At 42.1% G+C, this 24172-nt stretch overlaps 1 protein-coding gene across 1 annotated transcript; it reads right to left on the bottom strand.

The window, feature by feature from the left end:
* Positions 1–511: 511 nt before the first annotated feature.
* LOC119474429 lies at positions 512–23480 on the bottom strand. The gene is made up of 86 exons (XM_037746462.1): positions 22921–23480; positions 22415–22623; positions 22212–22306; positions 22076–22101; positions 21889–21910; positions 21768–21795; positions 21578–21662; positions 21304–21450; positions 21006–21217; positions 20795–20898; positions 20583–20701; positions 20311–20478; positions 19920–20119; positions 19710–19822; positions 19411–19517; positions 19095–19271; positions 18589–18797; positions 18386–18480; positions 18250–18275; positions 18063–18084; positions 17942–17969; positions 17752–17836; positions 17478–17624; positions 17180–17391; positions 16969–17072; positions 16757–16875; positions 16485–16652; positions 16094–16293; positions 15884–15996; positions 15585–15691; positions 15269–15445; positions 14763–14971; positions 14560–14654; positions 14424–14449; positions 14237–14258; positions 14116–14143; positions 13926–14010; positions 13652–13798; positions 13354–13565; positions 13143–13246; positions 12931–13049; positions 12659–12826; positions 12267–12466; positions 12057–12169; positions 11758–11864; positions 11442–11618; positions 10936–11144; positions 10733–10827; positions 10597–10622; positions 10410–10431; positions 10289–10316; positions 10099–10183; positions 9825–9971; positions 9527–9738; positions 9316–9419; positions 9104–9222; positions 8832–8999; positions 8441–8640; positions 8231–8343; positions 7932–8038; positions 7616–7792; positions 7110–7318; positions 6907–7001; positions 6771–6796; positions 6584–6605; positions 6463–6490; positions 6273–6357; positions 5999–6145; positions 5701–5912; positions 5490–5593; positions 5278–5396; positions 5006–5173; positions 4615–4814; positions 4405–4517; positions 4106–4212; positions 3790–3966; positions 3284–3492; positions 3081–3175; positions 2945–2970; positions 2758–2779; positions 2637–2664; positions 2447–2531; positions 2173–2319; positions 1875–2086; positions 1664–1767; positions 512–1570 (listed from the first exon to the last, which is right to left on the bottom strand). The coding sequence occupies exons 1-86, from the start codon at positions 23131–23133 to the stop codon at positions 1410–1412; spliced, it is 10362 nt and encodes a 3453-aa protein (XP_037602390.1). The 5' UTR covers positions 23134–23480; the 3' UTR covers positions 512–1409.
* Between the last annotated feature and the right edge of the window lie 692 nt (positions 23481–24172).

Raw genomic sequence — 24172 nt, 5'->3', positions numbered from 1 at the left:
TTTGTTGTTATGATTGTTCTGTGTGTGGGGGGTTTGAAGATTTTTGCATGCAATGGTTTGCTAACTAAACTAATGCTTAGTGAGAGGTATAACATTACCACTGTTTGTCTTACTATTTGCAGTCGGCCGCTGTGTTTACTTAATCAGGATGTATTGGGTGATACAGGGGCAGACTATTCTGTATGTTTCTTTATTGCACCTTGGAGCTTAGGGTGGCAGAAGCGGTTTTCGGCAGTGAAAATGTTGTTTTTAAAAGGCTAAATGCCAAGAAACATGGATTGAAGTTGAACATTTCCTGAGATAAAAAACACTGAATTTTGGAAATGATTACATCTAATCTAATCAAATAGTATGATACTACTAATATTAGTGTACACTAATCTTTATCAGCAACTGTGCAGAAATGAATAGTATAACTATTCGGTACAGTCATAGAATTGTCATAGTTTTATATTTTTTGGACTGATTAGGAGGGCACTCTATTTACTATTTGTTGCTCTCCATTGACAGGGTATGCTTAATTCATGTTGCCGGGGTATATTGTGAAGGGAAGGAAGGGACAGGTATGTGGTCCTTGGCCAGTGGACCCTCTGCCTCCGCTATCTCCCAATACACATGAGAAAATGCACCGATAACTTATTAAACTGAGGAGGAAAACGCGGCTGCGTGTCTCTGTGTGAGTAACAAGCAGTGTGTACACGTGTTGAGAACACAAGTAGGCGCATCTTACAATCTGAATAATGCACCCTTTAAATAGCAGGAAAATACTGCAGCATTGTCTTTAGACAAGGTTTTTGTTGCTCAATGATGCAATGGCTTACTACTGCCTCAAGATAGCAATGCACCAACAATACACCTGACAACACCTAATTTTAAGACCAACATGCCCATGGGCTCACAGATGGGCGCAAGTACATTTACTACTTACACAACTTGGGTGCTGGGCGTGAAAATGACAAATGCTTTGGTCTGAAACTAGCAATGACAGTCGCATTGTGCTGTGCTGTGCGCTGCTGTGAGTCGGGTGTCAAAAAGGGCCCAATGAGTTCAAGTAACTCTGTCACTTTTATCCTTTTGCCTGTTGGAATCAGATTGTATGGGCTGATGTGAACTCAGACAGTTAAACTCTTGTGCGGATTATAAAACTGTACCTAGTTGGTTCACTTTTAAACCAAACTCTGGTGTGTGGGGTTTTACCCTGAATTCTAAAGTTAAGATACTGTTCAATTGGCTGATTAGGAACTGTAATAGAAGTGAAATTGTAACCAATCTGTATTAGCATCATATATATGGTAATAATGGTAACACATACTCTCGTTACTATGTGAGTATAGGGAATTTCCTGGATCATTCAGAAAGTGATCAAGGGTTGAACAGCAGTAATTGCAAAAAAAAAAAAATAAGACATTTCAGTTTGGGAGAGGAATACTACAACCGCAGTCGCCACTTACGCTGGAGAAGTTGGCATTGAGGGCTTGCAGATCCTGCAGGGTTGCAAAACCAGAGAAGTTGCCAAGGTTTGCCTGTAGCCACTCTTTACTACCTCTGATAAATGAAACACAGCCAGGATCTGCAAAGAAGACAGAAATTAAGACATTGGCAAGCTATAAACACCACATGCTATCAAGACTTTACCAATTTGAGCCCGAGTGCCTGCCTTTACCTGATGAGTCATTCCTTGAAAGGAATGGCTTGATGAAATGAGTGAAGACTGCTTGCTGTCTTTCTCTGTCCATGGATGCCCTTTGGCTGCTGAATGCCTGGATGCTAAAATATGAGAGAAGGATTTTAACATCTAAACAACTAGAAAACGGCAGGTTCCTCTGCAATCTTTTTCACATTGGAGCAATACAGTATATCACATATTTACTTACACAGTCTGGTACGTATGGCAGCTGAAGTTTTTGGAGCTAAGACAGAATAGGAAGTTGGGGGATGGAGAGGCCAGAAATGGACGAATCTTTGTCTGGAACCAGCTGCTGACAAAGGCATTACTCTGCAGTTGTGCCTGGCTGAAGTTGGCAATTCTCACATTTCCAAGAGCCTCAAGCGCATGTGACAAGGATGGGTTGCTGTTGTTGGGGGCCTGGAATTGGAAAAATCGTTTTGGTTTGACACAGAATTCCAATGGGGAAATGCTAACTTTGTGTGAAATTGTGGGATTGGATTTACCATGGTGGCGAATGTCTCAAGAGCCTGGTCTAGTGCAGCAGAAGCTTTTTGGAAGAAAAGCTTCCAGACCTCTACTGGGTATGTCCTTTGGCCTTCCAGTGAGCAGTTCAGTAGTGTGACCAAGTTTCTGGCTGTGAGATGTGTAGCCTTGGCGAAAAAATTTGAAAAGAAATAAAGCAAACACTCAGAGCTTATGGAGATTTATATCAGGATGGTAATGTTGCAAAAGCAAAATCTTTCTCTGGGATTCACAGTTTACAAAAAACAATCTTACCGAGGAACAGGCATGCTCAGTGATGTTAAAATTGCACAGGGCTTCAGAGGAATTGCCAACAGACAGGCTTTGTTCAAGTTGTGATCTGAGGAGAACAATAAAAAAGTAAAGCATTGTCACCTTAGTTAGATTGGGTAAAAGAACTTTACCTACGCAAACCCAGCACTGGACAAAACAGTAATACACCTACCTATTGACTGCAGCACAGATGAGGGCCTCTGTGAAAAGACAATATTTGTGTATCAGATATTGTACCTTCAGAATGCAATCTTGTCATCAAAGTTGAAATTGCTCGTAATTTATAGACTTACCACGAACCGGGGTCTCCTTGCACTGGAGACAAGCAAAGCATAATTGTTAGTCTAGTGGCAAAATTTACTTAAAGTTAAAATATTTAATGTGCTCTCCTTAACAAAGTTAATGTGCCAAACGTGTGTCTTGTAAATCTTGATCAAATATTGTATAATCCAGGTAATACACCCATAGAAATGAACTCACCATGAAGGAATCTGGGACTGAGCAACCTGTTTGAGAGCAAATTGAAATGAAGGCATGGCATCAGTACAGCTATCATCACAGTAGTGGTAATCGTCTTTTCTGAAAAAAGTTGTCATCGGAGCGTTTTGCCACGTACGTGTGAATGTCTCCTTGAATGACTTTATGCTTGATCTCACACCCTGGGAAAGGTGGAGTTGCAGGGATTCCAATCTGCGCTGAAGACCAGTGAGTCTAAAGGAAGAAAACAGAAATCCTTGTGAGTTGTCTGGAGCCAAAGTTTAACATCATCATGCAAACCCAAAATGTCTAGCTGTGGACTTCAGAAAAATCATCTCTTACATAGCTGCGTAGGATGCACAGCTGATGTTACTGGGGATCACCACCAAGCTGCCAGGGTGGAGGCTTGCCATCACAGTAAACAAATTGACCTGGAACCACAGCTCAAAGTCTTCAGGCTCATATGTTTCAAATCTAGGAGCAAGGGCTGTCAAGGTCAGGTTCAAGATGGTATCTCGAACATCTGGATTTTTGATGAGGGTGATGTTTTTCTGGAAATAAAAAGATTCACATATCAGTTCAGGGAGACATTTGACATTTCTGAAATCATTGTAATGAGAGCCCGCTCAGTGACACATCTTTGGAAATTAGTGCATCAGGGGCATCACTCAAGCCATCATCGCTTGCCAATCATTCAAGTAGCATATCAGAAACGTATCATTTAGAGTGAATTCTCTGCCCCTTATTCGATTCTGCAAAAATTAATCCAGCCCAGGACAAGTTTCACATGGCCGGTTTGCCAGCCATCTTTGTGGGAAAATATGGCCATATTAAAGTTATGCATTCACCTGCTTGTTGATGTTTTCAAAAGTCTGGAAAAACTGATTGAGCTGCTCATCATCAGGGGACTCTGTCAAGTTTTCCAACACCTCCCTTACGATGGCTACATCCTCCAAAGCGCCACTGTCTGGATCCAGGATCAGCTCAGCTTTCTGCTTTGGTGAGAGGGGGTCCAAAATGTCCACCTGATGACACAAATAAAGAGCATATAGGAATTGCATTTCTCTTTGACATAGCAAAACCACCCCTATGTGAAGATTTTCCAAGTTCTGAAAATTGTGCTGCTCTTTTCAAGAAAGATTGGTAGGAAAATGTATGACTTACCACAGAGAGGTTGAAGACTTTGAGGACAGAGTATGTTGTGTATTTGGAAAATGGACCCAAGTTTGCTTCAAGCCATTGGGCATCATTCTGAATTCCCTGCCTGCAAACTAAGGCACGTAGATGGACGTTAGCATACATTCCATTTAGCAAGCATTATTTTCATTGATATACTGTACATGAATCAAGTCAAGGGCCATTTTGCTTCTCAGTGCCATTTCAACATATTTTTTCACAATTTCAAGTCCATGGGCAAACCCACACAAGCAACCACATAGTGGAGTTTACTGCGTCAGCCCTACCTGGTTCGTTGATGACGCTGGCAGATTGTCTCAGGTAGCCCAGCAGAACTTCTGTGATTGCTTGTCGTCTATGCAATGTCAATGCAGGGTAAGCTTTGGCTAGCCCACTCACACTGCAAAGGGCGAAAAGAAACATTCTTATGCATTTTTTCATCAGCATTTTGTGCTTTGCTGCAATGCAATCTTGCTTGTTTGTAAAACTCTACTTACACAATGTGGTAGTTTGTGCAGTTTATGTTTGCAGTCGCATTCTTGAGCATCGTTGGACGGAAACTCGGGAGGACAGGAACCAGTATCAGATGGAACCAATCAAACCAGTCGTCTTCCTTGAAGCGTGGGAAATGAGGACTGATGACAGTGAAGGTCCTATTCATCACACGATCTCTCACAGCAGGGTAGAAATCAGGGACCTGTCAAATGAGGACATGAAAGGATTTAAACACCATGGTACACCATACTGGATGCATGAAAGGATTTCAAAAAAATATTTGATATGAATGAGTCCCCTACAACTGATGTACAGGGTTAGGTACATATCTAGACTATGCTCGGTTAAAAGCCCAGGATTGTCCATCTACACCTGGTCTCAAGAGTAGCCTACCTTTCCATTTGCTGTCAGCTCGTTCAGGAATTCACCCACATTTTCCAGAGCATCGCCCTCCTCGAGTTGCTCAAACACTACGTCGATTAGGTCTGTGTCATTCAAGGCCCCTGAGCTCAGTGTCAGCTGTGCTATCTGAGTAGGAGTGAGCACTGACAATATTTCGTCCTACAAAAGGGAATCATTATGAAATCAAACAGCAATAATTTCAAAAACATAGGTTAGACATTTCAGTTTGGGAGAGGAATACTACAACCGCAGTCGCCACTTACGCTGGAGAAGTTGGCATTGAGGGCTTGCAGATCCTGCAGGGTTGCAAAACCAGAGAAGTTGCCAAGGTTTGCCTGTAGCCACTCTTTACTACCTCTGATAAATGAAACACAGCCAGGATCTGCAAAGAAGACAGAAATTAAGACATTGGCAAGCTATAAACACCACATGCTATCAAGACTTTACCAATTTGAGCCCGAGTGCCTGCCTTTACCTGATGAGTCATTCCTTGAAAGGAATGGCTTGATGAAATGAGTGAAGACTGCTTGCTGTCTTTCTCTGTCCATGGATGCCCTTTGGCTGCTGAATGCCTGGATGCTAAAATATGAGAGAAGGATTTTAACATCTAAACAACTAGAAAACGGCAGGTTCCTCTGCAATCTTTTTCACATTGGAGCAATACAGTATATCACATATTTACTTACACAGTCTGGTACGTATGGCAGCTGAAGTTTTTGGAGCTAAGACAGAATAGGAAGTTGGGGGATGGAGAGGCCAGAAATGGACGAATCTTTGTCTGGAACCAGCTGCTGACAAAGGCATTACTCTGCAGTTGTGCCTGGCTGAAGTTGGCAATTCTCACATTTCCAAGAGCCTCAAGCGCATGTGACAAGGATGGGTTGCTGTTGTTGGGGGCCTGGAATTGGAAAAATCGTTTTGGTTTGACACAGAATTCCAATGGGGAAATGCTAACTTTGTGTGAAATTGTGGGATTGGATTTACCATGGTGGCGAATGTCTCAAGAGCCTGGTCTAGTGCAGCAGAAGCTTTTTGGAAGAAAAGCTTCCAGACCTCTACTGGGTATGTCCTTTGGCCTTCCAGTGAGCAGTTCAGTAGTGTGACCAAGTTTCTGGCTGTGAGATGTGTAGCCTTGGCGAAAAAATTTGAAAAGAAATAAAGCAAACACTCAGAGCTTATGGAGATTTATATCAGGATGGTAATGTTGCAAAAGCAAAATCTTTCTCTGGGATTCACAGTTTACAAAAAACAATCTTACCGAGGAACAGGCATGCTCAGTGATGTTAAAATTGCACAGGGCTTCAGAGGAATTGCCAACAGACAGGCTTTGTTCAAGTTGTGATCTGAGGAGAACAATAAAAAAGTAAAGCATTGTCACCTTAGTTAGATTGGGTAAAAGAACTTTACCTACGCAAACCCAGCACTGGACAAAACAGTAATACACCTACCTATTGACTGCAGCACAGATGAGGGCCTCTGTGAAAAGACAATATTTGTGTATCAGATATTGTACCTTCAGAATGCAATCTTGTCATCAAAGTTGAAATTGCTCGTAATTTATAGACTTACCACGAACCGGGGTCTCCTTGCACTGGAGACAAGCAAAGCATAATTGTTAGTCTAGTGGCAAAATTTACTTAAAGTTAAAATATTTAATGTGCTCTCCTTAACAAAGTTAATGTGCCAAACGTGTGTCTTGTAAATCTTGATCAAATATTGTATAATCCAGGTAATACACCCATAGAAATGAACTCACCATGAAGGAATCTGGGACTGAGCAACCTGTTTGAGAGCAAATTGAAATGAAGGCATGGCATCAGTACAGCTATCATCACAGTAGTGGTAATCGTCTTTTCTGAAAAAAGTTGTCATCGGAGCGTTTTGCCACGTACGTGTGAATGTCTCCTTGAATGACTTTATGCTTGATCTCACACCCTGGGAAAGGTGGAGTTGCAGGGATTCCAATCTGCGCTGAAGACCAGTGAGTCTAAAGGAAGAAAACAGAAATCCTTGTGAGTTGTCTGGAGCCAAAGTTTAACATCATCATGCAAACCCAAAATGTCTAGCTGTGGACTTCAGAAAAATCATCTCTTACATAGCTGCGTAGGATGCACAGCTGATGTTACTGGGGATCACCACCAAGCTGCCAGGGTGGAGGCTTGCCATCACAGTAAACAAATTGACCTGGAACCACAGCTCAAAGTCTTCAGGCTCATATGTTTCAAATCTAGGAGCAAGGGCTGTCAAGGTCAGGTTCAAGATGGTATCTCGAACATCTGGATTTTTGATGAGGGTGATGTTTTTCTGGAAATAAAAAGATTCACATATCAGTTCAGGGAGACATTTGACATTTCTGAAATCATTGTAATGAGAGCCCGCTCAGTGACACATCTTTGGAAATTAGTGCATCAGGGGCATCACTCAAGCCATCATCGCTTGCCAATCATTCAAGTAGCATATCAGAAACGTATCATTTAGAGTGAATTCTCTGCCCCTTATTCGATTCTGCAAAAATTAATCCAGCCCAGGACAAGTTTCACATGGCCGGTTTGCCAGCCATCTTTGTGGGAAAATATGGCCATATTAAAGTTATGCATTCACCTGCTTGTTGATGTTTTCAAAAGTCTGGAAAAACTGATTGAGCTGCTCATCATCAGGGGACTCTGTCAAGTTTTCCAACACCTCCCTTACGATGGCTACATCCTCCAAAGCGCCACTGTCTGGATCCAGGATCAGCTCAGCTTTCTGCTTTGGTGAGAGGGGGTCCAAAATGTCCACCTGATGACACAAATAAAGAGCATATAGGAATTGCATTTCTCTTTGACATAGCAAAACCACCCCTATGTGAAGATTTTCCAAGTTCTGAAAATTGTGCTGCTCTTTTCAAGAAAGATTGGTAGGAAAATGTATGACTTACCACAGAGAGGTTGAAGACTTTGAGGACAGAGTATGTTGTGTATTTGGAAAATGGACCCAAGTTTGCTTCAAGCCATTGGGCATCATTCTGAATTCCCTGCCTGCAAACTAAGGCACGTAGATGGACGTTAGCATACATTCCATTTAGCAAGCATTATTTTCATTGATATACTGTACATGAATCAAGTCAAGGGCCATTTTGCTTCTCAGTGCCATTTCAACATATTTTTTCACAATTTCAAGTCCATGGGCAAACCCACACAAGCAACCACATAGTGGAGTTTACTGCGTCAGCCCTACCTGGTTCGTTGATGACGCTGGCAGATTGTCTCAGGTAGCCCAGCAGAACTTCTGTGATTGCTTGTCGTCTATGCAATGTCAATGCAGGGTAAGCTTTGGCTAGCCCACTCACACTGCAAAGGGCGAAAAGAAACATTCTTATGCATTTTCTCATCAGCATTTTGTGCTTTGCTGCAATGCAATCTTGCTTGTTTGTAAAACGCTACTCACACAATGTGGTAGTTTGTGCAGTTTATGTTTGCAGTCGCATTCTTGAGCATCGTTGGACGGAAACTCGGGAGGACAGGAACCAGTATCAGATGGAACCAATCAAACCAGTCGTCTTCCTTGAAGCGTGGGAAATGAGGACTGATGACAGTGAAGGTCCTATTCATCACACGATCTCTCACAGCAGGGTAGAAATCAGGGACCTGTCAAATGAGGACATGAAAGGATTTAAACACCATGGTACACCATACTGGATGCATGAAAGGATTTCAAAAAAATATTTGATATGAATGAGTCCCCTACAACTGGTGTACAGGGTTAGGTACATATCTAGACTATGCTCGGTTAAAAGCCCAGGATTGTCCATCTACACCTGGTCTCAAGAGTAGCCTACCTTTCCATTTGCTGTCAGCTCGTTCAGGAATTCACCCACATTTTCCAGAGCATCGCCCTCCTCGAGTTGCTCAAACACTACGTCGATTAGGTCTGTGTCATTCAAGGCCCCTGAGCTCAGTGTCAGCTGTGCTATCTGAGTAGGAGTGAGCACTGACAATATTTCGTCCTACAAAAGGGAATCATTATGAAATCAAACAGCAATAATTTCAAAAACATAGGTTAGACATTTCAGTTTGGGAGAGGAATACTACAACCGCAGTCGCCACTTACGCTGGAGAAGTTGGCATTGAGGGCTTGCAGATCCTGCAGGGTTGCAAAACCAGAGAAGTTGCCAAGGTTTGCCTGTAGCCACTCTTTACTACCTCTGATAAATGAAACACAGCCAGGATCTGCAAAGAAGACAGAAATTAAGACATTGGCAAGCTATAAACACCACATGCTATCAAGACTTTACCAATTTGAGCCCGAGTGCCTGCCTTTACCTGATGAGTCATTCCTTGAAAGGAATGGCTTGATGAAATGAGTGAAGACTGCTTGCTGTCTTTCTCTGTCCATGGATGCCCTTTGGCTGCTGAATGCCTGGATGCTAAAATATGAGAGAAGGATTTTAACATCTAAACAACTAGAAAACGGCAGGTTCCTCTGCAATCTTTTTCACATTGGAGCAATACAGTATATCACATATTTACTTACACAGTCTGGTACGTATGGCAGCTGAAGTTTTTGGAGCTAAGACAGAATAGGAAGTTGGGGGATGGAGAGGCCAGAAATGGACGAATCTTTGTCTGGAACCAGCTGCTGACAAAGGCATTACTCTGCAGTTGTGCCTGGCTGAAGTTGGCAATTCTCACATTTCCAAGAGCCTCAAGCGCATGTGACAAGGATGGGTTGCTGTTGTTGGGGGCCTGGAATTGGAAAAATCGTTTTGGTTTGACACAGAATTCCAATGGGGAAATGCTAACTTTGTGTGAAATTGTGGGATTGGATTTACCATGGTGGCGAATGTCTCAAGAGCCTGGTCTAGTGCAGCAGAAGCTTTTTGGAAGAAAAGCTTCCAGACCTCTACTGGGTATGTCCTTTGGCCTTCCAGTGAGCAGTTCAGTAGTGTGACCAAGTTTCTGGCTGTGAGATGTGTAGCCTTGGCGAAAAAATTTGAAAAGAAATAAAGCAAACACTCAGAGCTTATGGAGATTTATATCAGGATGGTAATGTTGCAAAAGCAAAATCTTTCTCTGGGATTCACAGTTTACAAAAAACAATCTTACCGAGGAACAGGCATGCTCAGTGATGTTAAAATTGCACAGGGCTTCAGAGGAATTGCCAACAGACAGGCTTTGTTCAAGTTGTGATCTGAGGAGAACAATAAAAAAGTAAAGCATTGTCACCTTAGTTAGATTGGGTAAAAGAACTTTACCTACGCAAACCCAGCACTGGACAAAACAGTAATACACCTACCTATTGACTGCAGCACAGATGAGGGCCTCTGTGAAAAGACAATATTTGTGTATCAGATATTGTACCTTCAGAATGCAATCTTGTCATCAAAGTTGAAATTGCTCGTAATTTATAGACTTACCACGAACCGGGGTCTCCTTGCACTGGAGACAAGCAAAGCATAATTGTTAGTCTAGTGGCAAAATTTACTTAAAGTTAAAATATTTAATGTGCTCTCCTTAACAAAGTTAATGTGCCAAACGTGTGTCTTGTAAATCTTGATCAAATATTGTATAATCCAGGTAATACACCCATAGAAATGAACTCACCATGAAGGAATCTGGGACTGAGCAACCTGTTTGAGAGCAAATTGAAATGAAGGCATGGCATCAGTACAGCTATCATCACAGTAGTGGTAATCGTCTTTTCTGAAAAAAGTTGTCATCGGAGCGTTTTGCCACGTACGTGTGAATGTCTCCTTGAATGACTTTATGCTTGATCTCACACCCTGGGAAAGGTGGAGTTGCAGGGATTCCAATCTGCGCTGAAGACCAGTGAGTCTAAAGGAAGAAAACAGAAATCCTTGTGAGTTGTCTGGAGCCAAAGTTTAACATCATCATGCAAACCCAAAATGTCTAGCTGTGGACTTCAGAAAAATCATCTCTTACATAGCTGCGTAGGATGCACAGCTGATGTTACTGGGGATCACCACCAAGCTGCCAGGGTGGAGGCTTGCCATCACAGTAAACAAATTGACCTGGAACCACAGCTCAAAGTCTTCAGGCTCATATGTTTCAAATCTAGGAGCAAGGGCTGTCAAGGTCAGGTTCAAGATGGTATCTCGAACATCTGGATTTTTGATGAGGGTGATGTTTTTCTGGAAATAAAAAGATTCACATATCAGTTCAGGGAGACATTTGACATTTCTGAAATCATTGTAATGAGAGCCCGCTCAGTGACACATCTTTGGAAATTAGTGCATCAGGGGCATCACTCAAGCCATCATCGCTTGCCAATCATTCAAGTAGCATATCAGAAACGTATCATTTAGAGTGAATTCTCTGCCCCTTATTCGATTCTGCAAAAATTAATCCAGCCCAGGACAAGTTTCACATGGCCGGTTTGCCAGCCATCTTTGTGGGAAAATATGGCCATATTAAAGTTATGCATTCACCTGCTTGTTGATGTTTTCAAAAGTCTGGAAAAACTGATTGAGCTGCTCATCATCAGGGGACTCTGTCAAGTTTTCCAACACCTCCCTTACGATGGCTACATCCTCCAAAGCGCCACTGTCTGGATCCAGGATCAGCTCAGCTTTCTGCTTTGGTGAGAGGGGGTCCAAAATGTCCACCTGATGACACAAATAAAGAGCATATAGGAATTGCATTTCTCTTTGACATAGCAAAACCACCCCTATGTGAAGATTTTCCAAGTTCTGAAAATTGTGCTGCTCTTTTCAAGAAAGATTGGTAGGAAAATGTATGACTTACCACAGAGAGGTTGAAGACTTTGAGGACAGAGTATGTTGTGTATTTGGAAAATGGACCCAAGTTTGCTTCAAGCCATTGGGCATCATTCTGAATTCCCTGCCTGCAAACTAAGGCACGTAGATGGACGTTAGCATACATTCCATTTAGCAAGCATTATTTTCATTGATATACTGTACATGAATCAAGTCAAGGGCCATTTTGCTTCTCAGTGCCATTTCAACATATTTTTTCACAATTTCAAGTCCATGGGCAAACCCACACAAGCAACCACATAGTGGAGTTTACTGCGTCAGCCCTACCTGGTTCGTTGATGACGCTGGCAGATTGTCTCAGGTAGCCCAGCAGAACTTCTGTGATTGCTTGTCGTCTATGCAATGTCAATGCAGGGTAAGCTTTGGCTAGCCCACTCACACTGCAAAGGGCGAAAAGAAACATTCTTATGCATTTTCTCATCAGCATTTTGTGCTTTGCTGCAATGCAATCTTGCTTGTTTGTAAAACGCTACTCACACAATGTGGTAGTTTGTGCAGTTTATGTTTGCAGTCGCATTCTTGAGCATCGTTGGACGGAAACTCGGGAGGACAGGAACCAGTATCAGATGGAACCAATCAAACCAGTCGTCTTCCTTGAAGCGTGGGAAATGAGGACTGATGACAGTGAAGGTCCTATTCATCACACGATCTCTCACAGCAGGGTAGAAATCAGGGACCTGTCAAATGAGGACATGAAAGGATTTAAACACCATGGTACACCATACTGGATGCATGAAAGGATTTCAAAAAAATATTTGATATGAATGAGTCCCCTACAACTGGATGTACAGGGTTAGGTACATATCTAGACTATGCTCGGTTAAAAGCCCAGGATTGTCCATCTACACCTGGTCTCAAGAGTAGCCTACCTTTCCATTTGCTGTCAGCTCGTTCAGGAATTCACCCACATTTTCCAGAGCATCGCCCTCCTCGAGTTGCTCAAACACTACGTCGATTAGGTCTGTGTCATTCAAGGCCCCTGAGCTCAGTGTCAGCTGTGCTATCTGAGTAGGAGTGAGCACTGACAATATTTCGTCCTACAAAAGGGAATCATTATGAAATCAAACAGCAATAATTTCAAAAACATAGGTTAGACATTTCAGTTTGGGAGAGGAATACTACAACCGCAGTCGCCACTTACGCTGGAGAAGTTGGCATTGAGGGCTTGCAGATCCTGCAGGGTTGCAAAACCAGAGAAGTTGCCAAGGTTTGCCTGTAGCCACTCTTTACTACCTCTGATAAATGAAACACAGCCAGGATCTGCAAAGAAGACAGAAATTAAGACATTGGCAAGCTATAAACACCACATGCTATCAAGACTTTACCAATTTGAGCCCGAGTGCCTGCCTTTACCTGATGAGTCATTCCTTGAAAGGAATGGCTTGATGAAATGAGTGAAGACTGCTTGCTGTCTTTCTCTGTCCATGGATGCCCTTTGGCTGCTGAATGCCTGGATGCTAAAATATGAGAGAAGGATTTTAACATCTAAACAACTAGAAAACGGCAGGTTCCTCTGCAATCTTTTTCACATTGGAGCAATACAGTATATCACATATTTACTTACACAGTCTGGTACGTATGGCAGCTGAAGTTTTTGGAGCTAAGACAGAATAGGAAGTTGGGGGATGGAGAGGCCAGAAATGGACGAATCTTTGTCTGGAACCAGCTGCTGACAAAGGCATTACTCTGCAGTTGTGCCTGGCTGAAGTTGGCAATTCTCACATTTCCAAGAGCCTCAAGCGCATGTGACAAGGATGGGTTGCTGTTGTTGGGGGCCTGGAATTGGAAAAATCGTTTTGGTTTGACACAGAATTCCAATGGGGAAATGCTAACTTTGTGTGAAATTGTGGGATTGGATTTACCATGGTGGCGAATGTCTCAAGAGCCTGGTCTAGTGCAGCAGAAGCTTTTTGGAAGAAAAGCTTCCAGACCTCTACTGGGTATGTCCTTTGGCCTTCCAGTGAGCAGTTCAGTAGTGTGACCAAGTTTCTGGCTGTGAGATGTGTAGCCTTGGCGAAAAAATTTGAAAAGAAATAAAGCAAACACTCAGAGCTTATGGAGATTTATATCAGGATGGTAATGTTGCAAAAGCAAAATCTTTCTCTGGGATTCACAGTTTACAAAAAACAATCTTACCGAGGAACAGGCATGCTCAGTGATGTTAAAATTGCACAGGGCTTCAGAGGAATTGCCAACAGACAGGCTTTGTTCAAGTTGTGATCTGAGGAGAACAATAAAAAAGTAAAGCATTGTCACCTTAGTTAGATTGGGTAAAAGAACTTTACCTACGCAAACCCAGCACTGGACAAAACAGTAATACACCTACCTATTGACTGCAGCACAGATGAGGGCCTCTGTGAAAAGACAATATTTGTGTATCAGATATTGTACCTTCAGAATGCAATCTTGTCATCAAAGTTGAAATTGCTCGTAATTTATAGACTTACCACGAACCGGGGTCTCCTTGCACTGGAGACAAGCAAAGCATAATTGTTAGTCTAGTGGCAAAATTTACTTAAAGTTAAAATATTTAATGTGCTCTCCTTAACAAAGTTAATGTGCCAAACGTGTGTCTTGTAAATCTTGATCAAATATTGTATAATCCAGGTAATACACCCATAGAAATGAACTCACCATGAAGGAATCTGGGACTGAGCAACCTGTTTGAGAGCAAATTGAAATGAAGGCATGGCATCAGTACAGCTATCATCACAGTAGTGGTAATCGTCTTTTCTGAAAAAAGTTGTCATCGGAGCGTTTTGCCACGTACGTGTGAATGTCTCCTTGAATGACTTTATGCTTGATCTCACACCCTGGGAAAGGTGGAGTTGCAGGGATTCCAATCTGCGCTGAAGACCAGTGAGTCTAAAGGAAGAAAACAGAAATCCTTGTGAGTTGTCTGGAGCCAAAGTTTAACATCATCATGCAAACCCAAAATGTCTAGCTGTGGACTTCAGAAAAATCATCTCTTACATAGCTGCGTAGGATGCACAGCTGATGTTACTGGGGATCACCACCAAGCTGCCAGGGTGGAGGCTTGCCATCACAGTAAACAAATTGACCTGGAACCACAGCTCAAAGTCTTCAGGCTCATATGTTTCAAATCTAGGAGCAAGGGCTGTCAAGGTCAGGTTCAAGATGGTATCTCGAACATCTGGATTTTTGATGAGGGTGATGTTTTTCTGGAAATAAAAAGATTCACATATCAGTTCAGGGAGACATTTGACATTTCTGAAATCATTGTAATGAGAGCCCGCTCAGTGACACATCTTTGGAAATTAGTGCATCAGGGGCATCACTCAAGCCATCATCGCTTGCCAATCATTCAAGTAGCATATCAGAAACGTATCATTTAGAGTGAATTCTCTGCCCCTTATTCGATTCTGCAAAAATTAATCCAGCCCAGGACAAGTTTCACATGGCCGGTTTGCCAGCCATCTTTGTGGGAAAATATGGCCATATTAAAGTTATGCATTCACCTGCTTGTTGATGTTTTCAAAAGTCTGGAAAAACTGATTGAGCTGCTCATCATCAGGGGACTCTGTCAAGTTTTCCAACACCTCCCTTACGATGGCTACATCCTCCAAAGCGCCACTGTCTGGATCCAGGATCAGCTCAGCTTTCTGCTTTGGTGAGAGGGGGTCCAAAATGTCCACCTGATGACACAAATAAAGAGCATATAGGAATTGCATTTCTCTTTGACATAGCAAAACCACCCCTATGTGAAGATTTTCCAAGTTCTGAAAATTGTGCTGCTCTTTTCAAGAAAGATTGGTAGGAAAATGTATGACTTACCACAGAGAGGTTGAAGACTTTGAGGACAGAGTATGTTGTGTATTTGGAAAATGGACCCAAGTTTGCTTCAAGCCATTGGGCATCATTCTGAATTCCCTGCCTGCAAACTAAGGCACGTAGATGGACGTTAGCATACATTCCATTTAGCAAGCATTATTTTCATTGATATACTGTACATGAATCAAGTCAAGGGCCATTTTGCTTCTCAGTGCCATTTCAACATATTTTTTCACAATTTCAAGTCCATGGGCAAACCCACACAAGCAACCACATAGTGGAGTTTACTGCGTCAGCCCTACCTGGTTCGTTGATGACGCTGGCAGATTGTCTCAGGTAGCCCAGCAGAACTTCTGTGATTGCTTGTCGTCTATGCAATGTCAATGCAGGGTAAGCTTTGGCTAGCCCACTCACACTGCAAAGGGCGAAAAGAAACATTCTTATGCATTTTCTCATCAGCATTTTGTGCTTTGCTGCAATGCAATCTTGCTTGTTTGTAAAACGCTACTCACACAATGTGGTAGTTTGTGCAGTTTATGTTTGCAGTCGCATTCTTGAGCATCGTTGGACGGAAACTCGGGAGGACAGGAACCAGTATCAGATGGAACCAATCAAACCAGTCGTCTTCCTTGAAGCGTGGGAAATGAGGACTGATGACAGTGAAGGTCCTATTCATCACACGATCTCTCACAGCAGGGTAGAAATCAGGGACCTGTCAAATGAGGACATGAAAGGATTTAAACACCATGGTACACCATACTGGATGCATGAAAGGATTTCAAAAAAATATTTGATATGAATGAGTCCCCTACAACTGGTGTACAGGGTTAGGTACATATCTAGACTATGCTCGGTTAAAAGCCCAGGATTGTCCATCTACACCTGGTCTCAAGAGTAGCCTACCTTTCCATTTGCTGTCAGCTCGTTCAGGAATTCACCCACATTTTCCAGAGCATCGCCCTCCTCGAGTTGCTCAAACACTACGTCGATTAGGTCTGTGTCATTCAAGGCCCCTGAGCTCAGTGTCAGCTGTGCTATCTGAGTAGGAGTGAGCACTGACAATATTTCGTCCTACAAAAGGGAATCATTATGAAATCAAACAGCAATAATTTCAAAAACATAGGTTAGACATTTCAGTTTGGGAGAGGAATACTACAACCGCAGTCGCCACTTACGCTGGAGAAGTTGGCATTGAGGGCTTGCAGATCCTGCAGGGTTGCAAAACCAGAGAAGTTGCCAAGGTTTGCCTGTAGCCACTCTTTACTACCTCTGATAAATGAAACACAGCCAGGATCTGCAAAGAAGACAGAAATTAAGACATTGGCAAGCTATAAACACCACATGCTATCAAGACTTTACCAATTTGAGCCCGAGTGCCTGCCTTTACCTGATGAGTCATTCCTTGAAAGGAATGGCTTGATGAAATGAGTGAAGACTGCTTGCTGTCTTTCTCTGTCCATGGATGCCCTTTGGCTGCTGAATGCCTGGATGCTAAAATATGAGAGAAGGATTTTAACATCTAAACAACTAGAAAACGGCAGGTTCCTCTGCAATCTTTTTCACATTGGAGCAATACAGTATATCACATATTTACTTACACAGTCTGGTACGTATGGCAGCTGAAGTTTTTGGAGCTAAGACAGAATAGGAAGTTGGGGGATGGAGAGGCCAGAAATGGACGAATCTTTGTCTGGAACCAGCTGCTGACAAAGGCATTACTCTGCAGTTGTGCCTGGCTGAAGTTGGCAATTCTCACATTTCCAAGAGCCTCAAGCGCATGTGACAAGGATGGGTTGCTGTTGTTGGGGGCCTGGAATTGGAAAAATCGTTTTGGTTTGACACAGAATTCCAATGGGGAAATGCTAACTTTGTGTGAAATTGTGGGATTGGATTTACCATGGTGGCGAATGTCTCAAGAGCCTGGTCTAGTGCAGCAGAAGCTTTTTGGAAGAAAAGCTTCCAGACCTCTACTGGGTATGTCCTTTGGCCTTCCAGTGAGCAGTTCAGTAGTGTGACCAAGTTTCTGGCTGTGAGATGTGTAGCCTTGGCGAAAAAATTTGAAAAGAAATAAAGCAAACACTCAGAGCTTATGGAGATTTATATCAGGATGGTAATGTTGCAAAAGCAAAATCTTTCTCTGGGATTCACAGTTTACAAAAAACAATCTTACCGAGGAACAGGCATGCTCAGTGATGTTAAAATTGCACAGGGCTTCAGAGGAATTGCCAACAGACAGGCTTTGTTCAAGTTGTGATCTGAGGAGAACAATAAAAAAGTAAAGCATTGTCACCTTAGTTAGATTGGGTAAAAGAACTTTACCTACGCAAACCCAGCACTGGACAAAACAGTAATACACCTACCTATTGACTGCAGCACAGATGAGGGCCTCTGTGAAAAGACAATATTTGTGTATCAGATATTGTACCTTCAGAATGCAATCTTGTCATCAAAGTTGAAATTGCTCGTAATTTATAGACTTACCACGAACCGGGGTCTCCTTGCACTGGAGACAAGCAAAGCATAATTGTTAGTCTAGTGGCAAAATTTACTTAAAGTTAAAATATTTAATGTGCTCTCCTTAACAAAGTTAATGTGCCAAACGTGTGTCTTGTAAATCTTGATCAAATATTGTATAATCCAGGTAATACACCCATAGAAATGAACTCACCATGAAGGAATCTGGGACTGAGCAACCTGTTTGAGAGCAAATTGAAATGAAGGCATGGCATCAGTACAGCTATCATCACAGTAGTGGTAATCGTCTTTTCTGAAAAAAGTTGTCATCGGAGCGTTTTGCCACGTACGTGTGAATGTCTCCTTGAATGACTTTATGCTTGATCTCACACCCTGGGAAAGGTGGAGTTGCAGGGATTCCAATCTGCGCTGAAGACCAGTGAGTCTAAAGGAAGAAAACAGAAATCCTTGTGAGTTGTCTGGAGCCAAAGTTTAACATCATCATGCAAACCCAAAATGTCTAGCTGTGGACTTCAGAAAAATCATCTCTTACATAGCTGCGTAGGATGCACAGCTGATGTTACTGGGGATCACCACCAAGCTGCCAGGGTGGAGGCTTGCCATCACAGTAAACAAATTGACCTGGAACCACAGCTCAAAGTCTTCAGGCTCATATGTTTCAAATCTAGGAGCAAGGGCTGTCAAGGTCAGGTTCAAGATGGTATCTCGAACATCTGGATTTTTGATGAGGGTGATGTTTTTCTGGAAATAAAAAGATTCACATATCAGTTCAGGGAGACATTTGACATTTCTGAAATCATTGTAATGAGAGCCCGCTCAGTGACACATCTTTGGAAATTAGTGCATCAGGGGCATCACTCAAGCCATCATCGCTTGCCAATCATTCAAGTAGCATATCAGAAACGTATCATTTAGAGTGAATTCTCTGCCCCTTATTCGATTCTGCAAAAATTAATCCAGCCCAGGACAAGTTTCACATGGCCGGTTTGCCAGCCATCTTTGTGGGAAAATATGGCCATATTAAAGTTATGCATTCACCTGCTTGTTGATGTTTTCAAAAGTCTGGAAAAACTGATTGAGTTGCTCATCATCAGGGGACTCCGTCAAGTTTGCCAACACCTCCCTTACGAAGGCCTCATCCTCCAAAGCGCCACTGTCTGGATCCAGGATCAGCTCAGCTTTCTGCTTTGGTGAGAGGGGGTCCAAAATGTCCACCTGATGACACAAATAAAGAGCATATAGGAATTGCATTTCTCTTTGACATAGCAAAACCACCCCTATGTGAAGATTTTCCAAGTTCTGAAAATTGTGCTGCTCTTTTCAAGAAAGATTGGTAGGAAAATGTATGACTTACCACAGAGAGGTTGAAGACTTTGAGGACAGAGTATGTTGTGTATTTGGAAAATGGACCCAAGTTTGCTTCAAGCCATTGGGCATCATTCTGAATTCCCTGCCTGCAAACTAAGGCACGTAGATGGACGTTAGCATACATTCCATTTAGCAAGCATTATTTTCATTGATATACTGTACATGAATCAAGTCAAGGGCCATTTTGCTTCTCAGTGCCATTTCAACATATTTTTTCACAATTTCAAGTCCATGGGCAAACCCACACAAGCAACCACATAGTGGAGTTTACTGCGTCAGCCCTACCTGGTTCGTTGATGACGCTGGCAGATTGTCTCAGGTAGCCCAGCAGAACTTCTGTGATTGCTTGTCGTCTATGCAATGTCAATGCAGGGTAAGCTTTGGCTAGCCCACTCACACTGCAAAGGGCGAAAAGAAACATTCTTATGCATTTTCTCATCAGCATTTTGTGCTTTGCTGCAATGCAATCTTGCTTGTTTGTAAAACGCTACTCACACAATGTGGTAGTTTGTGCAGTTTATGTTTGCAGTCGCATTCTTGAGCATCGTTGGACGGAAACTCGGGAGGACAGGAACCAGTATCAGATGGAACCAATCAAACCAGTCGTCTTCCTTGAAGCGTGGGAAATGAGGACTGATGACAGTGAAGGTCCTATTCATCACACGATCTCTCACAGCAGGGTAGAAATCAGGGACCTGTCAAATGAGGACATGAAAGGATTTAAACACCATGGTACACCATACTGGATGCATGAAAGGATTTCAAAAAAATATTTGATATGAATGAGTCCCCTACAACTGGTGTACAGGGTTAGGTACATATCTAGACTATGCTCGGTTAAAAGCCCAGGATTGTCCATCTACACCTGGTCTCAAGAGTAGCCTACCTTTCCATTTGCTGTCAGCTCGTTCAGGAATTCACCCACATTTTCCAGAGCATCGCCCTCCTCGAGTTGCTCAAACACTACGTCGATTAGGTCTGTGTCATTCAAGGCCCCTGAGCTCAGTGTCAGCTGTGCTATCTGAGTAGGAGTGAGCACTGACAATATTTCGTCCTACAAAAGGGAATCATTATGAAATCAAACAGCAATAATTTCAAAAACATAGGTTAGACATTTCAGTTTGGGAGAGGAATACTACAACCGCAGTCGCCACTTACGCTGGAGAAGTTGGCATTGAGGGCTTGCAGATCCTGCAGGGTTGCAAAACCAGAGAAGTTGCCAAGGTTTGCCTGTAGCCACTCTTTACTACCTCTGATAAATGAAACACAGCCAGGATCTGCAAAGAAGACAGAAATTAAGACATTGGCAAGCTATAAACACCACATGCTATCAAGACTTTACCAATTTGAGCCCGAGTGCCTGCCTTTACCTGATGAGTCATTCCTTGAAAGGAATGGCTTGATGAAATGAGTGAAGACTGCTTGCTGTCTTTCTCTGTCCATGGATGCCCTTTGGCTGCTGAATGCCTGGATGCTAAAATATGAGAGAAGGATTTTAACATCTAAACAACTAGAAAACGGCAGGTTCCTCTGCAATCTTTTTCACATTGGAGCAATACAGTATATCACATATTTACTTACACAGTCTGGTACGTATGGCAGCTGAAGTTTTTGGAGCTAAGACAGAATAGGAAGTTGGGGGATGGAGAGGCCAGAAATGGACGAATCTTTGTCTGGAACCAGCTGCTGACAAAGGCATTACTCTGCAGTTGTGCCTGGCTGAAGTTGGCAATTCTCACATTTCCAAGAGCCTCAAGCGCATGTGACAAGGATGGGTTGCTGTTGTTGGGGGCCTGGAATTGGAAAAATCGTTTTGGTTTGACACAGAATTCCAATGGGGAAATGCTAACTTTGTGTGAAATTGTGGGATTGGATTTACCATGGTGGCGAATGTCTCAAGAGCCTGGTCTAGTGCAGCAGAAGCTTTTTGGAAGAAAAGCTTCCAGACCTCTACTGGGTATGTCCTTTGGCCTTCCAGTGAGCAGTTCAGTAGTGTGACCAAGTTTCTGGCTGTGAGATGTGTAGCCTTGGCGAAAAAATTTGAAAAGAAATAAAGCAAACACTCAGAGCTTATGGAGATTTATATCAGGATGGTAATGTTGCAAAAGCAAAATCTTTCTCTGGGATTCACAGTTTACAAAAAACAATCTTACCGAGGAACAGGCATGCTCAGTGATGTTAAAATTGCACAGGGCTTCAGAGGAATTGCCAACAGACAGGCTTTGTTCAAGTTGTGATCTGAGGAGAACAATAAAAAAGTAAAGCATTGTCACCTTAGTTAGATTGGGTAAAAGAACTTTACCTACGCAAACCCAGCACTGGACAAAACAGTAATACACCTACCTATTGACTGCAGCACAGATGAGGGCCTCTGTGAAAAGACAATATTTGTGTATCAGATATTGTACCTTCAGAATGCAATCTTGTCATCAAAGTTGAAATTGCTCGTAATTTATAGACTTACCACGAACCGGGGTCTCCTTGCACTGGAGACAAGCAAAGCATAATTGTTAGTCTAGTGGCAAAATTTACTTAAAGTTAAAATATTTAATGTGCTCTCCTTAACAAAGTTAATGTGCCAAACGTGTGTCTTGTAAATCTTGATCAAATATTGTATAATCCAGGTAATACACCCATAGAAATGAACTCACCATGAAGGAATCTGGGACTGAGCAACCTGTTTGAGAGCAAATTGAAATGAAGGCATGGCATCAGTACAGCTATCATCACAGTAGTGGTAATCGTCTTTTCTGAAAAAAGTTGTCATCGGAGCGTTTTGCCACGTACGTGTGAATGTCTCCTTGAATGACTTTATGCTTGATCTCACACCCTGGGAAAGGTGGAGTTGCAGGGATTCCAATCTGCGCTGAAGACCAGTGAGTCTAAAGGAAGAAAACAGAAATCCTTGTGAGTTGTCTGGAGCCAAAGTTTAACATCATCATGCAAACCCAAAATGTCTAGCTGTGGACTTCAGAAAAATCATCTCTTACATAGCTGCGTAGGATGCACAGCTGATGTTACTGGGGATCACCACCAAGCTGCCAGGGTGGAGGCTTGCCATCACAGTAAACAAATTGACCTGGAACCACAGCTCAAAGTCTTCAGGCTCATATGTTTCAAATCTAGGAGCAAGGGCTGTCAAGGTCAGGTTCAAGATGGTATCTCGAACATCTGGATTTTTGATGAGGGTGATGTTTTTCTGGAAATAAAAAGATTCACATATCAGTTCAGGGAGACATTTGACATTTCTGAAATCATTGTAATGAGAGCCCGCTCAGTGACACATCTTTGGAAATTAGTGCATCAGGGGCATCACTCAAGCCATCATCGCTTGCCAATCATTCAAGTAGCATATCAGAAACGTATCATTTAGAGTGAATTCTCTGCCCCTTATTCGATTCTGCAAAAATTAATCCAGCCCAGGACAAGTTTCACATGGCCGGTTTGCCAGCCATCTTTGTGGGAAAATATGGCCATATTAAAGTTATGCATTCACCTGCTTGTTGATGTTTGCAAAAGTCTGGAAAAACTGATTGAGTTGCTCATCATCAGGGGACTCTGTCAAGTTTGCCAACACCTCCCTTACGAAGGCCTCATCCTCCAAAGCGCCACTGTCTGGATCCAGGATCAGCTCAGCTTTCTGCTTTGGTGAGAGGGCGTCCAGAACCTTTTTCTGGTGACAACATGAAATTATTTTTTTTTCACTCATACATCATTATTTTCAGAGAAGGAAATACAAACGTCAATATCTGGTATTACATATATATATATTGATATTGTGAATTCATAGATTAATATATTACTCACTGCAGAGAAATCGTAGTTAATTTTTTGAAGATCCTCAAGACTTGCAAAGATTGAAAAATCTCCAAGATTTCTTTTCAGCCATTTTGCACTTCCATTCACATTTTGTGTGCATCCAGGCTCTGTGAATTATTTAATAGGATAAAGATGTAGCCATAAGATTATTCAATAAAAGTTCAAAAAAATGTTTGTATGCTAACGAGGTGAATTATGAGTGGTATATGGTCATAGTAGTAGTTAATTTGCATTCAATTCTGATTGTTCTTAGTTTGTGTCATTCATTAAATACCACTTGATTAATTATCTCTGTCCCATTTAGCACATATTCTTGTCCTTTTTCCTGGACTTACCTGGTAAGTCCTTTCTTGATAGGTAGGCATGAATGAAGTGCGTGTAGATTAGTTTTCCATCAATTCTTTGAGATGTCTTCAGTTCATCGCTCATAGCCTCAATCCTTGAAAATACATTTTCATCAATGTTTTTCTTACAACAACAACATTTTTAATCATGAGTCATCAGTCAGGAAAAATAAGACGCATCTTTCCAAGAAAATAATTTCGTTCATCAGACTTTTTCGTTAACCACACAAATTCAGCACTGTGACCTTTGATGCATTTTTGTTGTTTTGATCCATGATGATTTTTTTAATTTATGTACTTGTTGTGCTAGTTTATTTGTCATAATTTGTGGTAACATGGGCAAGCTAATATGCTAATGTGCACTCTTTTTTTCAATTAAATATCTACAGGACTTTCTTCATTTCTGCACACTGCTGAACTCATCATCAACCTTCATTTAAAAAAATGCCATTTTACCAGATGTGCTACACTGCACCTCCTTCTTTGATGGGTTTCACAAGTGTCATTATTTTGTACAAGTACAAAATAACATGTTGAAAAAACAAGAGTACAGTGAGTATGAGATGAACTAAGGCTTTTGACGCA

The sequence above is a fragment of the Sebastes umbrosus genome, chromosome 16, assembly GCF_015220745.1.
Source record: "Sebastes umbrosus isolate fSebUmb1 chromosome 16, fSebUmb1.pri, whole genome shotgun sequence".
NCBI classification, from domain to species: Eukaryota; Metazoa; Chordata; class Actinopteri; order Perciformes; family Sebastidae; genus Sebastes; species Sebastes umbrosus.
The sequence above is the reverse complement of the archived record's forward strand: the minus strand, read 5'-3'. Positions and strand labels throughout refer to the sequence as shown.

Bases quoted from the DNA above. Each gene is read 5' to 3' on its own strand.
- LOC119474429 (XM_037746462.1), bottom strand. From the start codon at position 23,133: ATGAGTGAAAAAAAAATAATTTCATGTTGTCACCAGAAAAAGGTTCTG. The intron at 13,247-13,353 runs GTAAGTAAATAT...CTCATATTTTAG, and splicing joins TGCCATACGTACCAGACTGT to CATCCAGGCATTCAGCAGCC. The intron at 9,739-9,824 runs GTAAATCCAATC...TTCCAATTCCAG, and splicing joins TTGAGACATTCGCCACCATG to GCCCCCAACAACAGCAACCC.